This window comes from Hippocampus guttulatus, chromosome 10 (assembly GCF_054856545.1).
Source record: "Hippocampus guttulatus isolate MCC_2025c chromosome 10, RoL_Hgut_1.0, whole genome shotgun sequence".
Taxonomy (NCBI): Eukaryota; Metazoa; Chordata; class Actinopteri; order Syngnathiformes; family Syngnathidae; genus Hippocampus; species Hippocampus guttulatus.
Window position 1 is genome coordinate 7,915,052 of NC_141270.1, and position 20,954 is coordinate 7,936,005.

At 44.3% G+C, this 20,954-nt stretch overlaps 1 protein-coding gene across 3 annotated transcripts in view; it reads right to left on the minus strand.

Annotated features, from left to right (window-relative positions):
* Window positions 1–20,954, minus strand: part of lrmda (leucine rich melanocyte differentiation associated) — a 314,281-nt gene that overhangs the window by 20,453 nt on the left and 272,874 nt on the right. For all 3 annotated transcript variants that reach the window (XM_086122293.1, XM_086122294.1, XM_086122295.1), the window contains one exon: window positions 14,804–14,888. In XM_086122293.1, coding sequence (XP_085978419.1) covers window positions 14,804–14,888 — 85 coding nt within the window. The remainder of the gene's footprint in view (window positions 1–14,803; window positions 14,889–20,954) is intronic.

Below are 20,954 nucleotides of genomic sequence, written 5' to 3' on the forward strand. Positions count from 1 at the left end.
TCATAGAAAAGGTAAAGTATGACAGCTATTCCCATTTATTTGTCGAGTGTAAATAATAACATCAATTCAAACTGGAATCCATGCAATGTAACACGGAAACAGGTATGTTTGACAATATAACACGACACTCCATCGTCGTCATTTGACTAAATAGCCCATCATCAAACGCTTTAAATAGAGGAGGGCATTATTCACTGATGGCTGAATTACAGTTATAGCTGGATAAACGCCTATCAGTCGCTGTACTTCCAACCCGCGAGGACGAGAAAGGAAATTGAATTCAGGGGCACATAAATTTTGACTGAAGTATGATATCCACTGATATGTGTCTGCGGGTGTGTGAGTGTAGGTGGAAGGAGGTTCTAATGGTGAAAAAAAAACTGGTGAAATTAATTTCAGTGACATTTATTCCATACGGAGCCGGGGGAGAGAGAACAGTGGTTACAGTAGCTCTGGAGTGTGGCGATAAGACAAGGTTGCTTTTCACGAGATTATGAAGTTTCCTCGGAGCGTCTTTCATGAGGCATCCGCTGTCATCACGCAACTCTCACCGAAAAAAAAAAAAACAATTACAAAAACCTCCTGTCAGCGCCACAATGACAAGACGATTACTTACCGCGCCAGTCTGTTAACGACATTGTCAACCCTTAAGGGCGCGCACAGCCACTAATGATGCCACTAATCACCAGCGCTCATTTTCTCCGTCAACATATGAATCCCACGCCACGGCACGGATGGCGTGACGCTGATCGATTGTGTTCTTCATTAGGCTCTGGATTTCAAATTAAAAGAAATGCTCCAGATAAGTCTTCCAAATCTCTGGACCGGACGGTTTTGGTGGTGGCGGCGGGGTGAAAACAGTAATTAGAACCTCGGTGGCGCTCGGTAATGTCCCCCGTTAATAAGAGCTGCTGGTGAGTCACTCCATGAAGGTTTAATCACGGGGACAGGATTCAATAACAAAAGAGCGTCATATTAATCACCAGAGAGTGATAACTTCTCTGTTCATCTCTTTGACATTGGAGGAAGGGATGAATTAATGATGCTCTCCATCTGAACACATTAAATAATAATTATCAGGCAAAACAGCATGAAAGGGACTGCGTAATGAACCTCATTGTCAGGTCAATTATAATGGCATAAAAGTGTTCAAAGGAAGGTAGCTTGTAAGGCCATGGCGCAAGGACACAAGTGGTCTCCGAGAAGGCGATTTGGCACAGAAATAACACTCGGAAATGCCAAACATGCCTACTGTAAGAAGCCAGCAGCGGGGCGTTTGGTGTGTGACACACGTCAAATTGGCTCGCCGAGAAAGACAAATGACATGAAGATGACAGTGTTTTGCTGGCTCCTGAACAATGTCAGTTCGCTAAGTGCCGCGTTAACTAAACCACACAGACAATGATGGACTTCACGCATCGTTGGACAAAATAGCACCTCGCCACCTGTCACCACCCATTTACATCAAGTCAAAAATGCTGGGCAAAATTGTGTGCACCGAGATCTGGAGACGCATCAAATCTTGCACCAAATGTTGGTAAAAACTTATTTTCTTCACCTGTTGCATATGGTAAAAATACAAAATTCTTAAACATTCAAAATTTCTCTCGGCCTGAATATGAGTGTGAATTGAATGATTGTGTGTCTATGTTGGTCGATATATTTGTCCTGTGATTGGATGGTGACCAGTCCAGGGTGTACCACGTCTCTTGCATGATAAATAAAAAATAAAAATAAATAAAAAATATTGATATCGAAAATGTATGGATGGGGGGGGGGGTTAAATTACAAGAAAAATAGCACTCTACAATGTGTACTTTATAAAACCATATGGTAATTGCACAACCTTATAAATATGGTAATTAAATGACAAAATACGATAATTAAGAATAATGTCACATAAAAAGTTTTTGCCTCAATTCAATGGACATTGCGCTTCTCCATCTGATCCACTGGTGAAAGGACACTTTGATCCTCTCCTCTTTCATCTATAACTGCTTCAGACAACAAAGTGTATGCAGAAAAGTGGTGAAGATTGCACGACTGTCTGTGTCCTATGTGTTGTGTTGTGTTATTTTTGTTATTTTGACTTCAAAATAGCGCCGCGTGAGTGGCTGCCTTTCCAGCAGCTCCTATATTTTGTTGTTCTACTTCTACCTTTCATAACTTTGCTGCTGTGAATCGGGAATTTCTCCATTGCGAGACTAATAAAGGTTTTCTTATCTTTTCTTATCTAGTGTGCGCACCCTGGCCATGTGGGGGCAGTAGATACACACATAAAGACTACGTGAAGAAACGTTCCAGTAATATTAAACTTTCACAAAGGATAAAGAATACAGATTGATATGTCTGCGAGTACTCTTGAATTGCCTGTCTACATGTGTCACTCCGCCATTGTGTTCAAATCTGTTCACTAAAAGGGTTTACGACCACAACGCCGATGCTAGTCGTTAGCATGCCTATTGCGTTTGTTTCACAGTAGGATCGTTGCTCTCTGCCCTAACATGTCTGGATACAGTCATTTACCGCAGGCTTGGTCTTGTGGCCTTAAAGCGCGCAGGGATCAATCCAAAGTGATGTCCTGTTCAACATTCGTCAACCTCGCAGGCTACACCTGACCACCTCCAATGGCCAGGGATCCTCGTCTTGCGTCACGCAGCAGCCTCCCCCGCAGCCATCATCCATTTCTGACTTCAATCCTGGTCTTTGCCTCTGACTTGCCTGTCTAGGGCCACACGGGCACCCCGTTATTAGAATCATTTCAGAGTCCATCGTGACGCCTGTGAGGCAGCTTCTACCTTGGGCTCGCACTCCCCGCCTACCCGACCGGGTGCCAGCCCAGCCGGATAGTGATTGGACGTGACACGGTGAGGAGAAGGGCAAGAGAAATCGGAGATGGCAGAGCGAGAGGAAGGCGGGTACGTTAGCCAGGGCCCTTGTGGCGTACGGCGCGTGCCCATCAACACGGGTGAGTGTTAGCCGAGAGCCACTTGTCACAATGATGGAAGGGCAGGATCACTCACGTCAAGGCGTCATCTGACTGGAAGATATCAATCTCCAAGGCCTAATCTGAGAGGACATGCTAAAATATCCTTTAACATTTGCCGTCCCACCTCGCCTATGCGCGTGTCTGCAGCCTCCATCTCCCCTCACAGCTGAAAATGTGTCCAAACGCCATTGTTTGCTCGCACTTGTTTTCACATGCCATTACCTCCGTCTCTGGCGCTGACAGTCAAATTATGATGGACCAAATGGTATGTATCACAATTCTTGGAGACAGCATAAGGCAGGTAACATAGGACAAGAACTACCTCTGACAAGGTCGCGTGGTCTGTTTGAGACTGGCTGTGGTGGTTTTGTGAATCCATATCCAGCTCCAGACGAGTAAGATTTTTCTTTTGTTCTGTTATGTTGCAGCTACATTCCAAAATTGCTGACTTTTTTTTTTAATTGCAACAAAACCATTTTTTTGTTTCAATTACTTGCTTGCAGTCAACTTGTAGCATCATTTGGAGAAACGTGTCAAGTCATGCAGGTTGAAGCAGCATAGAGCTGCGTAGAAGAAGATCAAAGCATTGTCGGCAACTACTACAACTATTACGTTGCCTGGAAATTCGGCCTTTGGAGGACACGGTCTATGAATTTGGACACAGTCATTGCATATCTCTTTCTTGAAGCACGGGAGTGCTTATGTGCATTTGATGCGTATATGTACAGTGCATCCGCTGCACATTTGTGCAAATGGATTCTGTCACGCAAAATGGAGAGGATGAGGCCCTTGCGTTTAGGGAGGGGCAGTCCTGCATTTATGTATATTGTTATTTCACATTTTTTTTCTAACTTTGCCTTAAAGTACACCAATCCAGACATTGTGGAGCTTTTTGTGTCAAGGTCTGAAGGTACACTACATGGCTGTAACTACGGCTGGGCGATACGGTAGAAAACGTTGCCTTCTAATGAACAGAAGGTCAGTGAGTGATATTGATAATAATTCAAACTGAATACATTTTTTTTTGAAAACGTCTTACACAAAATCTCACGACTACACTGGGGCAGTGTATCGAAGGAGCAATTATAGATCGTTCGGGAAGCCCTGCGCACGATGCTGGCTGGAGGAATCGAACCAAGAATCGTCTCATAGCTGCCCCCGACTAACCTGGTCACTCAAGACAGATGGCTCCACAGCATCTCTTTGACTATAAATTGATAAGGCATATCCACTGTTCACATGAAGAGATGAAGCTATGAGGCCATGATTAACTGCTGATCCGTCTCACCTCATGAGAAATGATTTTCTGCTCCCACCCCCAATGACACTCTTCGGACTGTCCTCAAGCCTCCCTTTCGCATCCCCTGACATGCGGAATAATAACGCTCGTACATCACTGCCCCCGAAAAGTCCAATAACCTAAATCTTCACTCGCCGCACACCCCGGGACTCAATTACTTTATTGACATGTAATCTTCATAAGGAGAGAAATATTGAGCATGTAAGGTCAGCTGGTTATGAAGACATATTATCATATTATCTGCATGAGGGTTGTGGGGGCTCAGACCTGACAAAGCTAATTATAATGGTACATGTTTCAGAGCTCAGAGCGTATTATCCGCTTGGCTGCTCGCTTGAGTCACATCTGAGGTACGACCGAGACGAGGATGAGATTTCAGGACTAATAGGGCCAGGATGTCTTCTCAGGGCATTGGAATTAATGAAGCCAAATATTATCGACTGCACATCACAGCATTAAGATCGGCCATTTGTCAGGAGTAGCTTGTCATAGGCTAGTGGCTTTGAGGATATCGCCGTACAAGTTGGCCGCGGATGCTTTCTCGAAACAAGCTGCCAAAACGGTGGGACTTTCATATTTCAACCAATTTGGCGGTGGGGGATCCCTCAACAGACAAGCCAAAATTGGAGTTTCTGCATCATCGTCATCGAACCAGTGGGACTTTATACACAAACTAAATTCCCCAGGCAGATGCGAACATATGTAGCATATACAGTAGCTAAAAGCATCAAGGCTAATGACTACGTTTGAGTTGATCGAATGGCTTCTTTGCAGCACGTCTCTGGTAATCTTACATCTCCTCCACAAAGTGACCACACACTGCTGTGGGATAGCATTTCACTCCGTAACCAGCATTGGTTTGAAGTCAGCCAATTTGGTTACGTTCTTGAAAGTAAGCTTGAGCAGTCACATTGTGGCCTGTATCTGCCACATCGTCCACATTCTAGCCGTTCTTTTGTGTCATTCCGCTCCATCACATAAGGACAGAACAACAACAACACAAGGCCCAAGCTCAAAGATACAACAGATATGATCATGTTTATGACCGGTAAAGCACCACTAGGTGTCAGTCTCGCTCCGCAAATGCACTTTGTGTACAAAAGAGAAAGTATTTTTTCGATACAGTTGCTAACCTCGCTTCGCCAGCGTATGACGTTGTTGAACCAGTTGAACCCAGGTGCTAATTCCAGCCACTGTTTACGATGCTCCTTAATATCCATGACCTAAACATGTTTTTCATTCTAATATTTTTTTGTAATTATGACTTACTAAAGAGGTGACATGTTCGTGATCAAGACTGTGTGCTCCAAATCAGGTTATGTGGGCGATAGTGAATGAAACTCTGTCATCCCTGTAATTCACTTTACGATATTTCCTATGAGAAAAATGTTTCAAAATGACATCGTCTCGTAAGTCAACCGGCGTTGTTGTGGATCGCCTTCCACTCTGCAGGTTTCCAGTATAAAATGTTAAAGCTTGAAGGACAGATAGTTGTTATCACTTCCCTCCCAAGGTTATCTTAATATCATCCTCCCAAGCTGCGATTTTTACAATCTACTGCCTGCTACATAAAGCAAAGCGCGGGAGATAATGCAACATATATTTCCTCACGGAGACTAGAAGGCGCGGGACAAAAGAATATATATAGAGTTTAGCCAGAATCATACTGGGTCAAAGGGCGTGAAACAAACAGCCGGCTTGCCCAGAGACATTGCATCTCAGGGTCACTGTGTGCAAATAAAGAAGAGCACTGCTGGACATGTGCACAGTCCACGTTGTCCAATAGTATGCCCTTTTCCCCTGCCTTTGTTTTCCAACTGCCTCGATCCTTAACTCGCAGACCGAGATGGTGTTGCGTGGTCGTCGGGCGCTGCCAAAGGTTGTGTGTTAACACTTGGTAATGGTGTCAAACTGACACATATTTTAGCTTTCTTGTGAGGCTCTGCAGGCACACGCGCCTTACGGTATTATAGCGAGCCTGTTTTTTTTTTTTATGTACCATAACAATTTCCTTTCAATCATTTGGATATGTTATCCATTGATTGTCCTGAATTTCTTTTTCAAATTACTCAGCCCATCTGCTTGACAAATACTACAAACTACAAACGTGGATGATGTCTACATGCATAAATGTCCTGCCGGAGGACAGGGAAACTTTTTATATAGCAACAATCTGGGATACATATGCGTTTCTGACCAAAAATGACTGAGTCAATCCGTTCGTCTCGCGCTACAGTGACACAGCATGCCAGAAAGCATTCACAAATCAAATGATGATGGTGAAATAACTTGTCGGCCCATATTATCGCGACAGGGAAACCTGCTCCGTCTGTTTAAAGTGGCTTAATCAGTGGAATTGAAGTGACAGACTAAAAGGTTGTTTTGGGCTTGCTTGCATTTTTGGTGACCTCACTCTTTTCAGTACGAATGCTGGTCGAAACCTTAAAAAAAAAAAAAAAAAAAGACGAGATCCTGTAACTATGCCTACCCTTTCTATTTTGCAGAACTGGAAACGCTTGTTAGTTCAACATAATCAGCCTTTCAGTCCGGCCAGTTACAAGTTGACCCACAAAATAAGGCGGCGTGTTTATGTTTGATTCGGCTCAGTTTGTCACCGCCTTGAATAGCAAGTGAATCCCAACATGTGCAATAATGTCCGTCGTCTTTACAAGCGGTGAATCCAAACAAGGCTTTCATGCAGCCCGCTGCAATGAATAATCCAAATGGCACATAATGTGTGCTGTGCTGATAGTCTTGACAACAGTTTGTGCTCACACGTCACAGCTTAGTGTCTCCCAACTGTATATTGATGTCAAGGCAGCTGACAATAAATCAGTGGAGTTAGCGGGCGAGTGAGAAAACAGTTTAGACAATGGCCCGATGGAGCTTACCGTAATTGACAGATGAGTCCGGCTCTTTCCGCCACAGTAGCTTTGGAGCGCAGAGGACACCTGGGTATGAGTGTTTGTGCATGTGTGCACAAGAGACAAGGACAGCCAACCGGTGTTTACGATCCGGTCTTCAAAACCGGATGACAAACACAACGTCATCTGCAACACACTGAATGAGTGAAGATCAACGATTCGGTGTCGAGTCCGAAAATTGCTTGGAGAAATTGGCTCCGGATGACAAAGAAGGCGACCTCAGGCAAACTCAAGGGCATTTAAAATGAGGAGGGCTTTTCCAATGACACGAGAATGTAATCCCTGAAAATTTGAAAAAGGGATTGCTTGAAAATCAAGACCAATAGACAAGTAAGGAGACAGGAAAGGTGTGTTGATGCTTTTAGAGTCTATAATGAACCAATCGGTTAAGCAGGAGATGAACCCTTTCAGAGACAGCGATTATTACAGTGGACAGCTGATCATGTTATCAGGTTATAGGGTGCATGAAAGGGTTGAAAGCAGTCTTTTCAACAACAAAAGCTCAGAAAATGCATCCAAAGTGATGCCCTAAGATTTGGAATTTATTGGTCTCCACAATCACTTCACAGCGACTCCTTGGTGTGGCTCGTACTACTTCAATCACGTGCGATTGAAAAGTTCAATGATGAAATACATCCCTTAAGTCACGCAGAATGTGTTGTCGGCCCGCAGTGTATTGGAAGATAATTTGTTGGAGCCATTAAGGCGCGCGTGTGTGTGTGTGTGTGTGTGTTATGACTGATTACAGTGTGTGATCAGTTACTTAACACGCACATAACGTACATATCCGAAAATGACACATTGGCCCCAGATTAAGACGTATGATTCGACATTAACCGCCGAGACATGTTTCATACATATGCCGCATTAACTAACTTGATGTTTATGATCATAATCCAATCTGAAACGTGAGACATTTGAAATCTGAGTCAACACCCTTCGTCATGGACCATAATTACTCGTACGACTCATAGCAGTCGGTCCTTTTTAGCATGACAAGTTGTCCGACGTCTGCCAGCATATTAGCAGCTATTCATCAGAATGAAGGGTCGAGAGCCACCGCACGGCGACAGACTCCGCCTGCTCGCCGAGCCATTTGTTTTCGGCTCACGACACAGAAGAAACACGCTGGACCCAACATCCATCCTGCTGGAAGCAAAAATATCCAAAACCATCTGGCAGCTAAGCCCTATTGTAAATTACCATGATGGACTCCCACCATTGGAAACCGCAAAGCTCGGTTGGAAAGCGCAGAGCATGTCTCAGTTTTCCCCGACAACAAATCATTGTGGAAAATGAAAAATAACGTGGCCGCTTTGGAAATACTGGAATTTCAAAGCAACTTCTAGAAATAAGACCTTCCCACTTGAGCTGATTTATGCTCCGCTTCTCTTCTGAGAATGACCGATGCGACTGGGAAGTAAACCAAAGTCCAAAGCTTTTCCCAAGCGCTCATGAGAGCTCATGTCCTTGTCTATCACACTGACACATTTGGAGCGTAGGCCAGCGCGTTACTTCAAACGCACATCTGTTTGCGCTTGAGCGCCGGGTGAGTCAGCTCGACTTTGTATCGTCGTAAATAGCGAAGGTTTGTCTGCAAACGGTCACGGACGATAAAGATTTACGAGGCGTATTTGCCTGCTGCTGAGAAAATGCTTCAAAGTTGGTAATCATCATATTTCACAGCTGGTGGAAGAAGGAGGAAAACATATGAGGCTTGAGCTTCAAGCTCATTGTTCGGAATGCTTTATAAGGATACAGGAGACGTCGCTTGGTTGTGTCAGACGCTCTGAGCGCAGACAGCCACTTTGCGGCTTGTCTCTGACATTAAGACAACAGCCTGGCACTTCCGCACTGCTGTGAGACGGCATTCCACTCCACAGTGGGGAGTCGACGCAAGTCAGCCATATTGGTTGTGTCGGTCGCTCAACCGCAAACGGCCACTTCCTTGCTTGCGTCTGACGTCTCATAAGAGCCTGCCAATGCCTTTTCATGCTCGTCACATATTGTTGCCGGATGGTTTTCCCCTCTTAAGTTGTCACAAGTCTGCCGACTTAGTTTCTCAGGTCACTCTGCCCAACCAACCACGTTGCGGCCAGTGACTGACGTCCGTCAACAGAGTGACTATTCCTCCTGAAGCGGGCCACACACTGCTGTGGGATGGCATTCTACTCCCTCATGGAGAGCTCTCACAAGTCAACCACACTTGGTTGTGTTGGTCACTTCAAGATAAGCAGTCACGAGATTGCTTCGTCACCCTTTGTTCCCCACATGGTGGTCACACACTGCTGTGGGACGGCATTCCGCCAACCAGGATTTGTCACAAATCGGCCAACTTGGTTGTGGAGGTCATTCTGGCACAAACAGCCACGCCATGTCCTGACATTCGACAACCAGACACTTCCTCGTAAATGGTTGCCACACATCTGAGTGAGGGCGTTCCAATCTTAGAGCAATCACAACTTCCTGATCTTTTTTTGTATGTATGTTCTATGGTGGCAACTATAAACGTAAGTGTTGGAATGCGAGTGATGTTACTCCGCTGTCACCTAAGAAGAAGAAAAAAAAGCCCCGAAATCTTCTCTCAGCGACATCAAACAGCAAAGGTAAGGGGAGCGGGGGGGGGGGGGGGGGAGACAGACATGTTCTCAAAGTGCACACAAACAGAATTATTTAAAAACTGCGAGAGGAGTGCCATTCGGTAATGGAGCGCTAACGACACTTGATGCAAGGCGGCTTCTTCGAGAGCTGCCACATCAAGAGTTCAGCAGTTAAAGCTGTCATGGAAACCAAGGAGGTGATACTTGCATTTTAATACAAGCAAAGAAAGGAGCGACAGTCCTGCCTTCCATCCAGGGTGACAAATAAGGACGAGGCCTGCCTCCAGAAGTCAGCGCTCATTACTCTGGATGCGGACAGCGCAGTAAAGCATTGCTGGCCCGGCTTCCCTTGCCCTTATCCCTTCCCAGATCCGCCTCATCCAACTTTCCAGTCATCCATCTCCGTAGTCTCGCCTTTAATGGCCAGTCACGTTGGTGAGCCAATGCACTCATGGGAGAAACAATATCATCTTCCAAAGATAAAGGAAAGAGAGCCTGCTTTCATCATCATTGTGATGAGCTGTGATATGTAGCAGGAGATACACTACATCATCGTTGAACGGATGCGTTAGAATGACGGAGCCACCGACGCGGGCTGGGATGATGAAAACATATCATTGGCATGCATCTGCATAGATTCCATAGCATGCATACTCCATCAACATCTGCATAAATACTTTTTGCCACATATGCTGTTGCTGACTATTCTGCTCACTGCCTGGAGTTGTCATCTACCTGGTGCTCTCGCGTACGCTTTCAAATGCATTTTTCTGCAATAAACGTAGAGCTATAGAGGATTTTAAAAAGTGGTATGAAATTCACTATATTAACAAAAATATTGTGGCACTTACTGGGAGTAAAGAATTTATCTCTGGTCTACTTCATTCAAAAGCAGTTTAAAAGAGTCGAGGGTCAAGGTCAGGTCTCTGGAATTGTTCCACACCAATCGTATTCAATCGTGCATTTTGCAACGGGACCTTGCTCTCTGCACTACAGGAAAGGACGGCTTGTCAAACGATTCCCACCAAGTTCAAAAGATAATTGTGCAAACTGTTTTCTGAAGATGAAAACTTGAGAATAAAGGGAAACTAAGAAGTTGAGAAAATAATTATTAAGAGTCCTATCCTTTAGTTCTTTTTTTTTTTTTAAAGGAAGCGGGGGGGGGGGGGGGGTAAAATAAACCAGACCACTTAAGTAAAAGTGATTTTTAGCCAAGAGAATACTGCACATGAAAACAAAGCTATGATGCTAACACGTCGTGATTATTCACAGTGGCCATTCAATCGAGAGCAATGAATCACTGCTGCCCAACTCCGTACCGGTTTCAATCAATGAACTTGAATACCGTCAAAGTTGCTTGGCGTTGGGCTCAGTGCATTCGCACGGAGAAACATGAAGTCATCCGTCAAAGCCACAACCTTTCCCTTCATCGCAGCGAGTTTCAACACTGGCAGTTTAGTCATCCATTAGTCATGTATCCCATCCAGATGTCTGGCGGCGGAGGCGGCGAAAGCAGCAGGTGGAGATCAGTGTGAGCCCAGCTGAGCTTTAAAAGGCAGCGCTTAGCACCCACAGCTCCGTCATCTGGCCTCTCCCCGGCCTCCACCAGCCTCTCGACAGCCCATTCCTCATCATTTACCCCTTTTTGGCAAGGCCCAGAGCCCTTCTAATAGGCTGCTCTGAATGCTTCCAGATGTTTGTTTATTTGTTGTGCTGCAACTATAAAACAGTTTACTTTCCAGTTTGGATCCGTTCCCATTGCTCCCATTTTTTTTTTCGGGGTGGCGGAAGTGTCGGTGTGGGAGTTGCAGCGCACATCACCCCCAACATGAAATGAACGTGGCAAACAAATGTGATGTGCCCCATGGGTGTCGTCAGGAAGTAGTTGTTTTTTTCCATCTTTTTTTTTTTTAAAGCTTTGAAGGCTGCGTTCCTCCTGGGATTTTAATAACAATCGTGCACTATTTAAGATACATCCATACAAAGTAGCTGGAAGCTGGCCCAGAACAACAAGATTAAAGGGGCCCAGGGCTCATACTGGAAGGCACATATGAGGCATTCTTCCTTGTCTGTTTACTTGCCTTGTACAAAGATATCCCTTTCATTTACTGTTGTCACCGTTGAGGAATGGCCTTCTCAAATTTAATCTGATACCTGTATGAAAGCAGCATACTCCTACTGCCAGCCACATTTATTTACATATACAGAGGAAATGAAAGGCATTTCATTAAAATATGCTTGGCGCGCATGGATGTATCAATCAAGTCTGAAAGGTCGGTTTCACTTGTTTGGCTATAATTAGATCTGTGGAATAAACTTGTGAGTCATCCACAGAAGATGGCAGGCTGACTAACAATAAGAGAGCGGCGATATTGTTTTGTACGGAACATATGGAAATGCTAACTTTGAATTGACACTACCGAGCTAAAGGTTTTCCATTTGTTGCTACCCCGCAGTCCCACGATCGCGTTTTTGGCAGGCCAACTGGATTTTTGCCAGCCGATCAGGAAACTTAATCAGGTATATTCAAATCTGAATCAAATGGAAATTAAAGTCCTGATATCAATCGGATATCAGCTGAAAAAAATGACTGCAGCTCAACAAGGAGTTCGATCATGCCAGGGGCAGCTAATACACAAAACTTTGGCTGCAATGGTGATGCTGGAGAATCATCAACTCGCTTTGATGTATGTCCAAGCTGACTGTGTGAAGGTGAGTTCTGACAAGAGCAATGAATGCAAAATGACATGGGCGACACGACTCTTGCCGCACTTTCATTTTGGTAGCCAGCCCTTAGACAACGCTCGCTGCAAGTTGCAGCTAGCCGTTAGCCGCCGACCAGTCCTAGCGCGGGAATCACACTGAAGTACCGGTATTGCTCTTGCTGCGTCAGCATCCATTTTTTTGAGTGGCTTTTTCATATTAATTAGGTTGGCCACACTTATCAATGCTAGCCCGATGTCAGTAAAACACACCACAGATGCACACGACCGCCCCAAAATGCAATTGCGTCGTGTAAACCCAAGCCGACGACACGTAGCATCAGACAAACCAGTTTATATATGGAGACATGCAGACTGGGACTCACTTATGGGCTGTTAGATTTAGAGTCAACTTGACAATGGCGAGCAGTCGTCGGAGTCAGAGTCAAGGTGACAGTTGTGGAGAATCCTCGGGCCTCTCTGCCAGACCACATAGTCCACTTGGCTCTGTGTTACGCCTTCAAGCAGACACTACGGATCCCCCCACCAACCTCCTCGGCGTCGTCTTTTGTCTACTTTCATCTGATTTTTAAGTCCTATCCCGACTGCTCCCCTCGTCTTTTCATCTCCCCTTAATCTTTTCCTCTTGTTCGGTGTCAGACTTACTCAATGAAACACTTCCATATCTTCTTTTTAATCCTGCCTTAACATCTCCTCGCTGCCTTGTCTCCTCCAGTTTGACTCTTCAAGCCAGCAAAGACAGGAGCTTTTTCTGGACTTGTGTCCTTGCTTTTTCCATCCCTTTTGTCCTGGGGGGGGGGGGGGGGGGGGGTCCTGCCAGCGCTGCCATCCTCTGGGAGCTACTAGCAGCTGAAATTACCTCTGGCACGTCTTGACACAGGTGACAACGTGCAGAGAAGGGGGAGGGCGGACATAGTAAAGCACTACCACAGGAAGACAATGCAACTTCCTTCCCACATTAAAAAAAAAAAAAAAAGTGGATCTGCTTCTCAAGGCGTGAAAACGTACCATATTTGAAGTCCACAGATGGCCCGTGTTGTTTATTTTACAACTGCAAAAACTGTGTCGCAGTGAAAATCAGTCATATGGTTTCATTCAAATTGTTTATATCCTAGATTGAACCCATGCAAACACTCACTTGTTTGGGTTGAGCATCAGATAAATGTTTCAAGTCAAACAAATAATTAACAAAGAACAGTAGGGGCTCAGAGGCAGCCAGGCAAAGATGACTCGGACGGCAAAGATGAGGCATGTCTCATCTAAGTTGGCGGTGCTTCAATGTAAAAAAACAAATCAACAAAGAAAACCCCCTCAACAAATGGAGACTGTCACCAGCGCTCAGATCTGAGACAGGATGGAAAATATTGCATCTGTCACTTGTCTTCACCTTTAAATGGTCTCCATAGCCAGGTTGGACTTGGACAAAGCACAGGACTTGTTGAGTGTCTTACGATGAGCGCCGCTATACTAGTCTGCCTCGGATGACTTTGATCTGTCCTTGGCGCTATAAATGGTTGGCGTGCAGGGACGCTGTGGTTCTTTGTGCAGGCCACTGGTTGTCTAGCAGTGTTGTTTATGACAAGCGATGTGTACTGTCAAAAGATCTTGGTGCATCACCAAGAATACACCAACGTGGTCATTATTTTTTGTCACTCAAAGCTGACTGTGTTTTTAGTGTGTCAAAATAATTCATTATGGTTCAAATTCGTAATTATTATTATTATTAATTTTATTTTTGAAAAAATAAAACCACGTCCATTATGTTTGGGCACAAAGTAATACAGACACAATTTTCTTAAAAGGTGTGGGCTTTTACAAATAGTTCATGATCGTCTTCAGTCTGAAGGCAAGTTATGCCGAATGTCAAAAGTGTTTCAGCACAAGAAGGACGGACGACTACTTTGGGTCAATACGAGAACTAATCAATGCCTTGCCAATGCCAGATCAAGGATCCACGTACGCTCCCACACGTACACTCGCACCGGATTTAATGAGCATTAATCCGATGTATTTCCACTATTAACACATCAGACTGATGAGATGAGATCAATAAAACTAAAGATAAGAATGACTTCATTTCGCTGAAGTTCAATAGATTCCCACTCTCCGCTTTTGTTGGGGGTCACAACTTCTATTTCCATAATCCGCGCGCCTGGATTTTGACCGAATGCATATTTCATCCCGTCGCTATTAATTGCATATCGGTGTATACAGCAGGCTGCCTTGAAAAGGTTATGACGTCAAAAAGGTCTTAATGTTGCCCTTACCTTTGTGGTTTGAAGCATCTCTGGATCCTCGGGGTAGGGGAGTGTAGGGCAGAGGGCACTTCTCAAATCCAGCTTCGTTCGGTGGCTGCAAGAGAGGAGACACGCGATGCAGCATTTTAATGGAAAAAGCCGGGGCAGCTTTTGACATGATGTCAAATAGTCATCGTAACAAAACTTCCACCAGGACTTCTTCTGTTCAGATGCTCAAAGCATTTTGGCATTTTAATGTTGAACAGACAAAAATGATAACCGCGGTTTCAAAAAATACACAGCAAAAGTCAAACAAAACCTGCCGTTAAAGCCATCATCGTGCCGAAGTTGACGTCAAACGTCAGCAGGACTCATCAGACCTGCTCAAGGAGCATCTAAAGGAGAAACTTCACGAGTATTATGGGATATACTATATATATAAATTGGATGACTACAAACTATCCAATCTATCCAATTAGAACATTAGGAAGTCACCGAATAGTTCAACTGAATAATGAAGTTTGAATAAACCTTTACTTCAGTTGAGTTTCAAAATGCATTTTCACACCCCAGTGCTGAACAATAAGTTGTTGCACAAAATTAGAATAGGGTGGGAAAAAAAACCAACATAAAACAGAATCCCGAATCTATTGAGCACGTAATGTCCCCAAAGCAGGTCAAGAGTTTGTTGTGTTTTTGTTCTTTGGCGCACTTTCAAGGTCCAAAACATCCTCCTTCCTTCCCTTAGCCTTTTAACTAGTGGAGGAGGTACTTCATCATGACACGGCCATATCTGATGCCTTTGCAGAAATAGTTTCCTTTCCTGCAGAAAGGAATCCACCGCTCCTTTAATCATAGCAAGAGACTCAACTGACAAATACATATTAGCGATGCATTTTATTTATTTTTATTTTCTTTTCATTGTTGTTCCTCTACATGGCCATGCATAACCTTGAGAAATGCAACGGCCCGCTCTGCTAAATGGAACCATATTTATCACGGGCAAGAAGAGCACGTTGAATTGAAACAGATCACATAATGTGCTTTCCGATAGGATCTCTGAAAGGCATTAAGGTCGGGCCGCCATGTGTCTCATATTACATCAACGTGGAGAAAAAGTGACTTTGTTCCACGCATGTTACTGGACTGCGATTTGGGAAGGAAACGGCCTGAAAATTGGAAGCTGCGTTTTGACAAGCGAACCTACAGCTCGCCGCCTCCGCGGTGGCTCAACATCTGTTAAGCTGCATCAGTGCTGAACTCCTATGGAATGCCGAATAAAATAAAAAATAATCATAAAAATAGGCAAAGTGGGAACATATTGTACACAGTGAGACGTGACGTTTCAATCTTAAGGAGGAGCGATTTTTGGAAAGAAAGTATGGAACTTCCAACGTTGAACAGTTTGGACTGGGTTGTTGGTTTGTCTTTGACATTCTCGTTTCAAAACTATAGTTTCCATTGGAACAAATATTAAGGGAATTAATTTGTTCCGTGCTTAGTAAAGGAAATGAAAATTGTTTGTTAGGAACGGTCTGCGGTCACATTCATGGTTGTCATGCGCCATTACTGTACTGTCTTTAAGGTTTGCATGCTAGAAATCCATTTCTGTCGGCAAGTGCGATCTCAGTCATGGTACGATCATCTTAACATGTCACAGTGAGCAGCCAGACTGTTTTACATGTTCCAAAGTTCCATTTCCTGTTACCTTAATCATATGATTAAACATTGTATGCTATTACTAATATTTAATGAGAACATTTTAGGCCCACGGGCGACTCATATGGTCCATGTAGGCTACCCGATGTCTGCGAGAACCACGTTGGTGACCTCCTGCTTTACGAGCTCATCACAAGATTTGCTGACGTGGCTTGATTCGAACCACTTTGTTTGATTTTTTTGGTTCTTTTTTTTCGGTCTCATCTCCAAATTGTACCACTTTTGGGGCTCCACTTTGGGGTTTCCACTGTTATGCACACACATGCCCCTCAGAGGCATCATGATTATACTTCTTGGACTCATTTCCTGTCCCTCTAGAAAGATCACAAACCTGGGCCTCCCTCCTCTCCGCCTTTCATCCATTTGCTTGCCTACAATTCATCTTCTTCGTCGCCACATTAGCAGTGCCACACACAAACTCCGTTTGGATGCTGGAGGAATTGAGACTCATCAACTCCCCTCCTCCTACTTACACTCCCCCCCCCCTATTTTGCTCCCGAGGGACTCGAGTCACCTTGCTTTCAGAATCGCCACCCACTCGGCCGGCACACCTCGCACGACAGCGCCGGTTCAACTCACACCTGCTGATCAAAAGAGCCAACGCCATTCAACAGCTTTGCTCGTCACATCCCGTCCTATCACGGGGGGATGATTCTACCTCGTTCGCAGAACATCAATCAGGCCCCCTCCAGGCCCGAAGTGCCTCTTTGCCTTGTTGCCTGAACTTAATATACTCCAGTCAATAGCCTAGCACGGCAGCAATGTTTGGTGATGAGAAGGATTTTCTTTCAAGTTGTTCAAGTGACTTTTAGGGAATCAAACTCAAATCCAATCTCTCTCTCTCTCATATATACTGATGTTATATTGTTACGGGAGGAATTTGGGTGGTTTTCATTAAGTTGTGCAAGTGTACCTAACGTTGAAAACTTGTGCACTGGCGCTCCCGTCACTTTCTTCTGCGGTCTTACCTACACTGAACAGAGGGAGGTGCTGCTGTGTTGTGTATTTAATACACTCCTTTTGCTCCCTCTCCCTCCCCCGCCACTCCTTTCCCCTCTCTGCTGTCCAGATTAGTCTGCTCATCAAGCTGAGCATTGTTTTAATTTGCCGGGCCCGGGGCATATGCTGAGTGGTCGCGTCATTATTGTCTCCACGCGGTGTGAGTTATCACCACGCCACATGACAATGCGCTGCAAATTTACAGGCGAGGACTCTGTGTGTTAATAAAAGGCTGGACAGAGAGGAGGAGGAGGAGGATGAAGAAGAAAGTGCGTGGCGGTGGAGAAAAGGAAGCTCTGTTAGATGTCACCATGAAAGATGACGCCCGGCTCTGGATAATACATCATCGCATCAGGGCTTGTCTTGTCGGCGCCTTTTCAGTGTTTGTGATGGGAATAAATGCTGATAAAGCCAGAGGCAATAGTGATTATTACTTCCATCGTGTCACCATGACGCAGGGCAGGGGAGGGTTGGGAGGTAAGGCAAAGCAGACGCATGCAAAACATACGCAAATACCTCAGATGTGTGTTTTCTTGAAAGGACGGAGTGTTTTCTAAAGTTTTGCTTGTATTCTTTTTTCACTTGATTCAATTTAAAAGTCCAGGAAATCCTAGATGCTAACAAGCATCACATATAGGATGAATCTGTGCAAAGTAGAAATCATCCCAAAATTGGATTAGCATCAGTTGGTATTACCTGCTTGTTAAAAGTGAATTTTGTTTTGTTGATAAGATCCAAACATACCACCGTAGCGTGTAAACAGGAGTTCAGAACATTCAGAGAGCGGTTCGCCCCTTTCCTCGAAACTTATTTGAAGTTTAGGCAGCGGATGCGCAACCCGGCTTATCCCGCGTCGACCCGGTCTCACCTCGCCACTGAAGACAAAGCGGCCATACAATCTAATTACAGCGGCGCTACAGAGGGAGAATGGTGTAAACAGCAGGCTGTTTTATCTCCTTATACATCTGGACAAGTAGACAAAGTGCTAAAAGGAAATAAATGTGGCCTGACAGCCACATGAAAGGGTTCAGCCAGAGGCTTACTGCTACTTGGGGCACAGGAATGTTGTTGCTAAGCATCAGCCTGCAACCTATCAGAGTGCAGGAGGGCCCTGTCCTGCCCGGCAGAGCCAAGAGAGTGGGGGGTAGGGGGGGGGGGGGGGCAGGGAGCTGACATTGAGGAGAGACTTGGGACCGGAGGAGATTTTTGTTGCTTAAAGCAATTGTTGCAAAAAAACCCCAAAAACAAAACAAGGCTTCTGTTTTGTTTTCTCCTGACACCACTTGGGCTTTTTGTACTTGCAAAAGACATGTAGAAAAATGTCTTTTGATATGTTTTCTCTTTGGGTCTGTATCTTACTACTTGTTTGGTGTCTTTTGCGGGAAACTCTTGTTTGTCATCTCTGTAAAGTGCTGCCGCCTTGTGATCGTGCCGTCGATCAGAGGGGACGCCACTCGTGAACTCATTGGAGTCAACGTTTAATGTCGCTGCTTGGCTTTGATTTTTATTTATTTATTTTTTGGCATTTAAAGTTTGAGAGAACAAAAATAATCGAAGAACTTTAAAAAAAAAAAAACAATACAAGCCATTTGACTATAGTCACGGTAATACAATGAATAATACAAATTCGGCTCAAAGTTACCTGCCGTTTGAGCAGACAAACATGCAGCATCAATATATAAAAATCTAGAGTATTAATGTGAGTATTATGTGCTAATGTGGTAATATACTATTTTAAAAATATTATTAACCTAATTGGTGTAGTATGAGGTGGATGGATACAAGCATGATGATAGATAGATAGGTAGGCAATGGACGGACAGAAGGACAGACCGCCAGACAGACAGTTAGTGACACATTCAATGAGAAAACAGCCAGGCAGCTAGCTAGTCGTGAGTAGTGAACATAATATGTGTCCAAACTCATAGGCTGCATCCTCCGAATGATCCTTCACAGCTGGGTCCTTTAAAGGATCCTCCTCATGTAGCCTCAGTGGATCACATAAAGTATTGTGAATTTAGACACGCCTAGCGACTCTCACTTTACTGTGTTCTGTGCCGTCACAAGATGGCGGCAATGTGCTCGACTGGTAGAAGTGTCGAAGAGTGGCATAGAAAAATAGCAGAGCAATGTAGCATATCAAAGTGTGTTCTGAAGCAGCCTTAGCTCAAGGTCAGATTTGAAGGCTAGACTAGAAGATCTCCCGGACATCGGCTTGCAGTTGAATGATCCAGAAGTTATATCATGCGGCCTTCAAATTCAGCCTTTGATGAACAAAGCCTATGAATTTGGACATTGCCACAGTCAGACAGCAACCTAGCTTAGGATCTAACTAGCTTACTAGCTGAATACATAGCTCGAGAGACAGACAGATAGATCGGTAGATATGCTGTACTGTATGTTTATTATCCTAAAACTGCAGATTGAACAGTGAATTGTTAGATGGCCAACTAGCTCGCTAAACCTGAGTATTGCTTCGGTAAAACAGTTAAAAGACGACAAATACTGGAATGTAATTAAATCACCGTTGTATACATTTAAAAAAAAAGAATCAAATTTACAGCAACATTAAACACAACGGTAGACCTAGCAGGATAAAAGTCTGTGCCCGCGTGTTTATTAACGATTAACTGTTCTACCTCAATGACGCTCCTCTGGTTAACCGAATCATGTGATCACTGATCACAGGAGCGACTGTTTTGATGTTTCACTCGAGACACAAGCTACCGTCACTGCAAATGAGAACAGCACGCGTCCCGACAAGTCAAAGGTTGAGTGCTGCTGGACGTTAATCATCCGTGACCATGACTCACGGATGCTAACAAGGCACTGTTTTTTTTTTTCTTCAAAGGTGGAATTTTAAAAGACATTCGACCTTTCTTTGTGGAGTCTTGCGGAATAAGCACAGATGATTTAAAGTGGAAATGTAGGGCCGCGTTACAGGTAAATAGCACAATTAGCTTGGGGCTATTTCTTGTTTTGGTCCGGTTTGACCTTTTCTGTCAGTTTCAATGCTGCGGATTAAGTTAACCTTCATTTCGGATTTGCTTATCTTAAATTGAACAATAATTAAAGAACACAAAACATCAGTTTCAGACAGGCTGTTTTTTTTCTCTCACTGTTTTGCCTTACTATTACCCTTATCACAATGTACAAACGTCAGTGTTGCTTTTCCAAGTCCAACTGAGTCAAAACGCTTCAGACAATGTTCCAGCCATTCGTGGAATCAAAATTCTTAGCTAGAAATAACACGAATCTAGATGATTCTCCCATCATTTGTACCTTTATGTCATCTGAAAATAAAACACCACACAGACTAACAAAAACACACATCACAACTGACTTTGGCAAGCTCAACCGTTATCAGGCGCCGTGAAGGGCAAAAGACGCAGAGGTTGGAAAGTCCCATCGACTTAACCCTTTTAGGGGCGGCGGCTACTACAGTAGACAGCTTATCATGCTA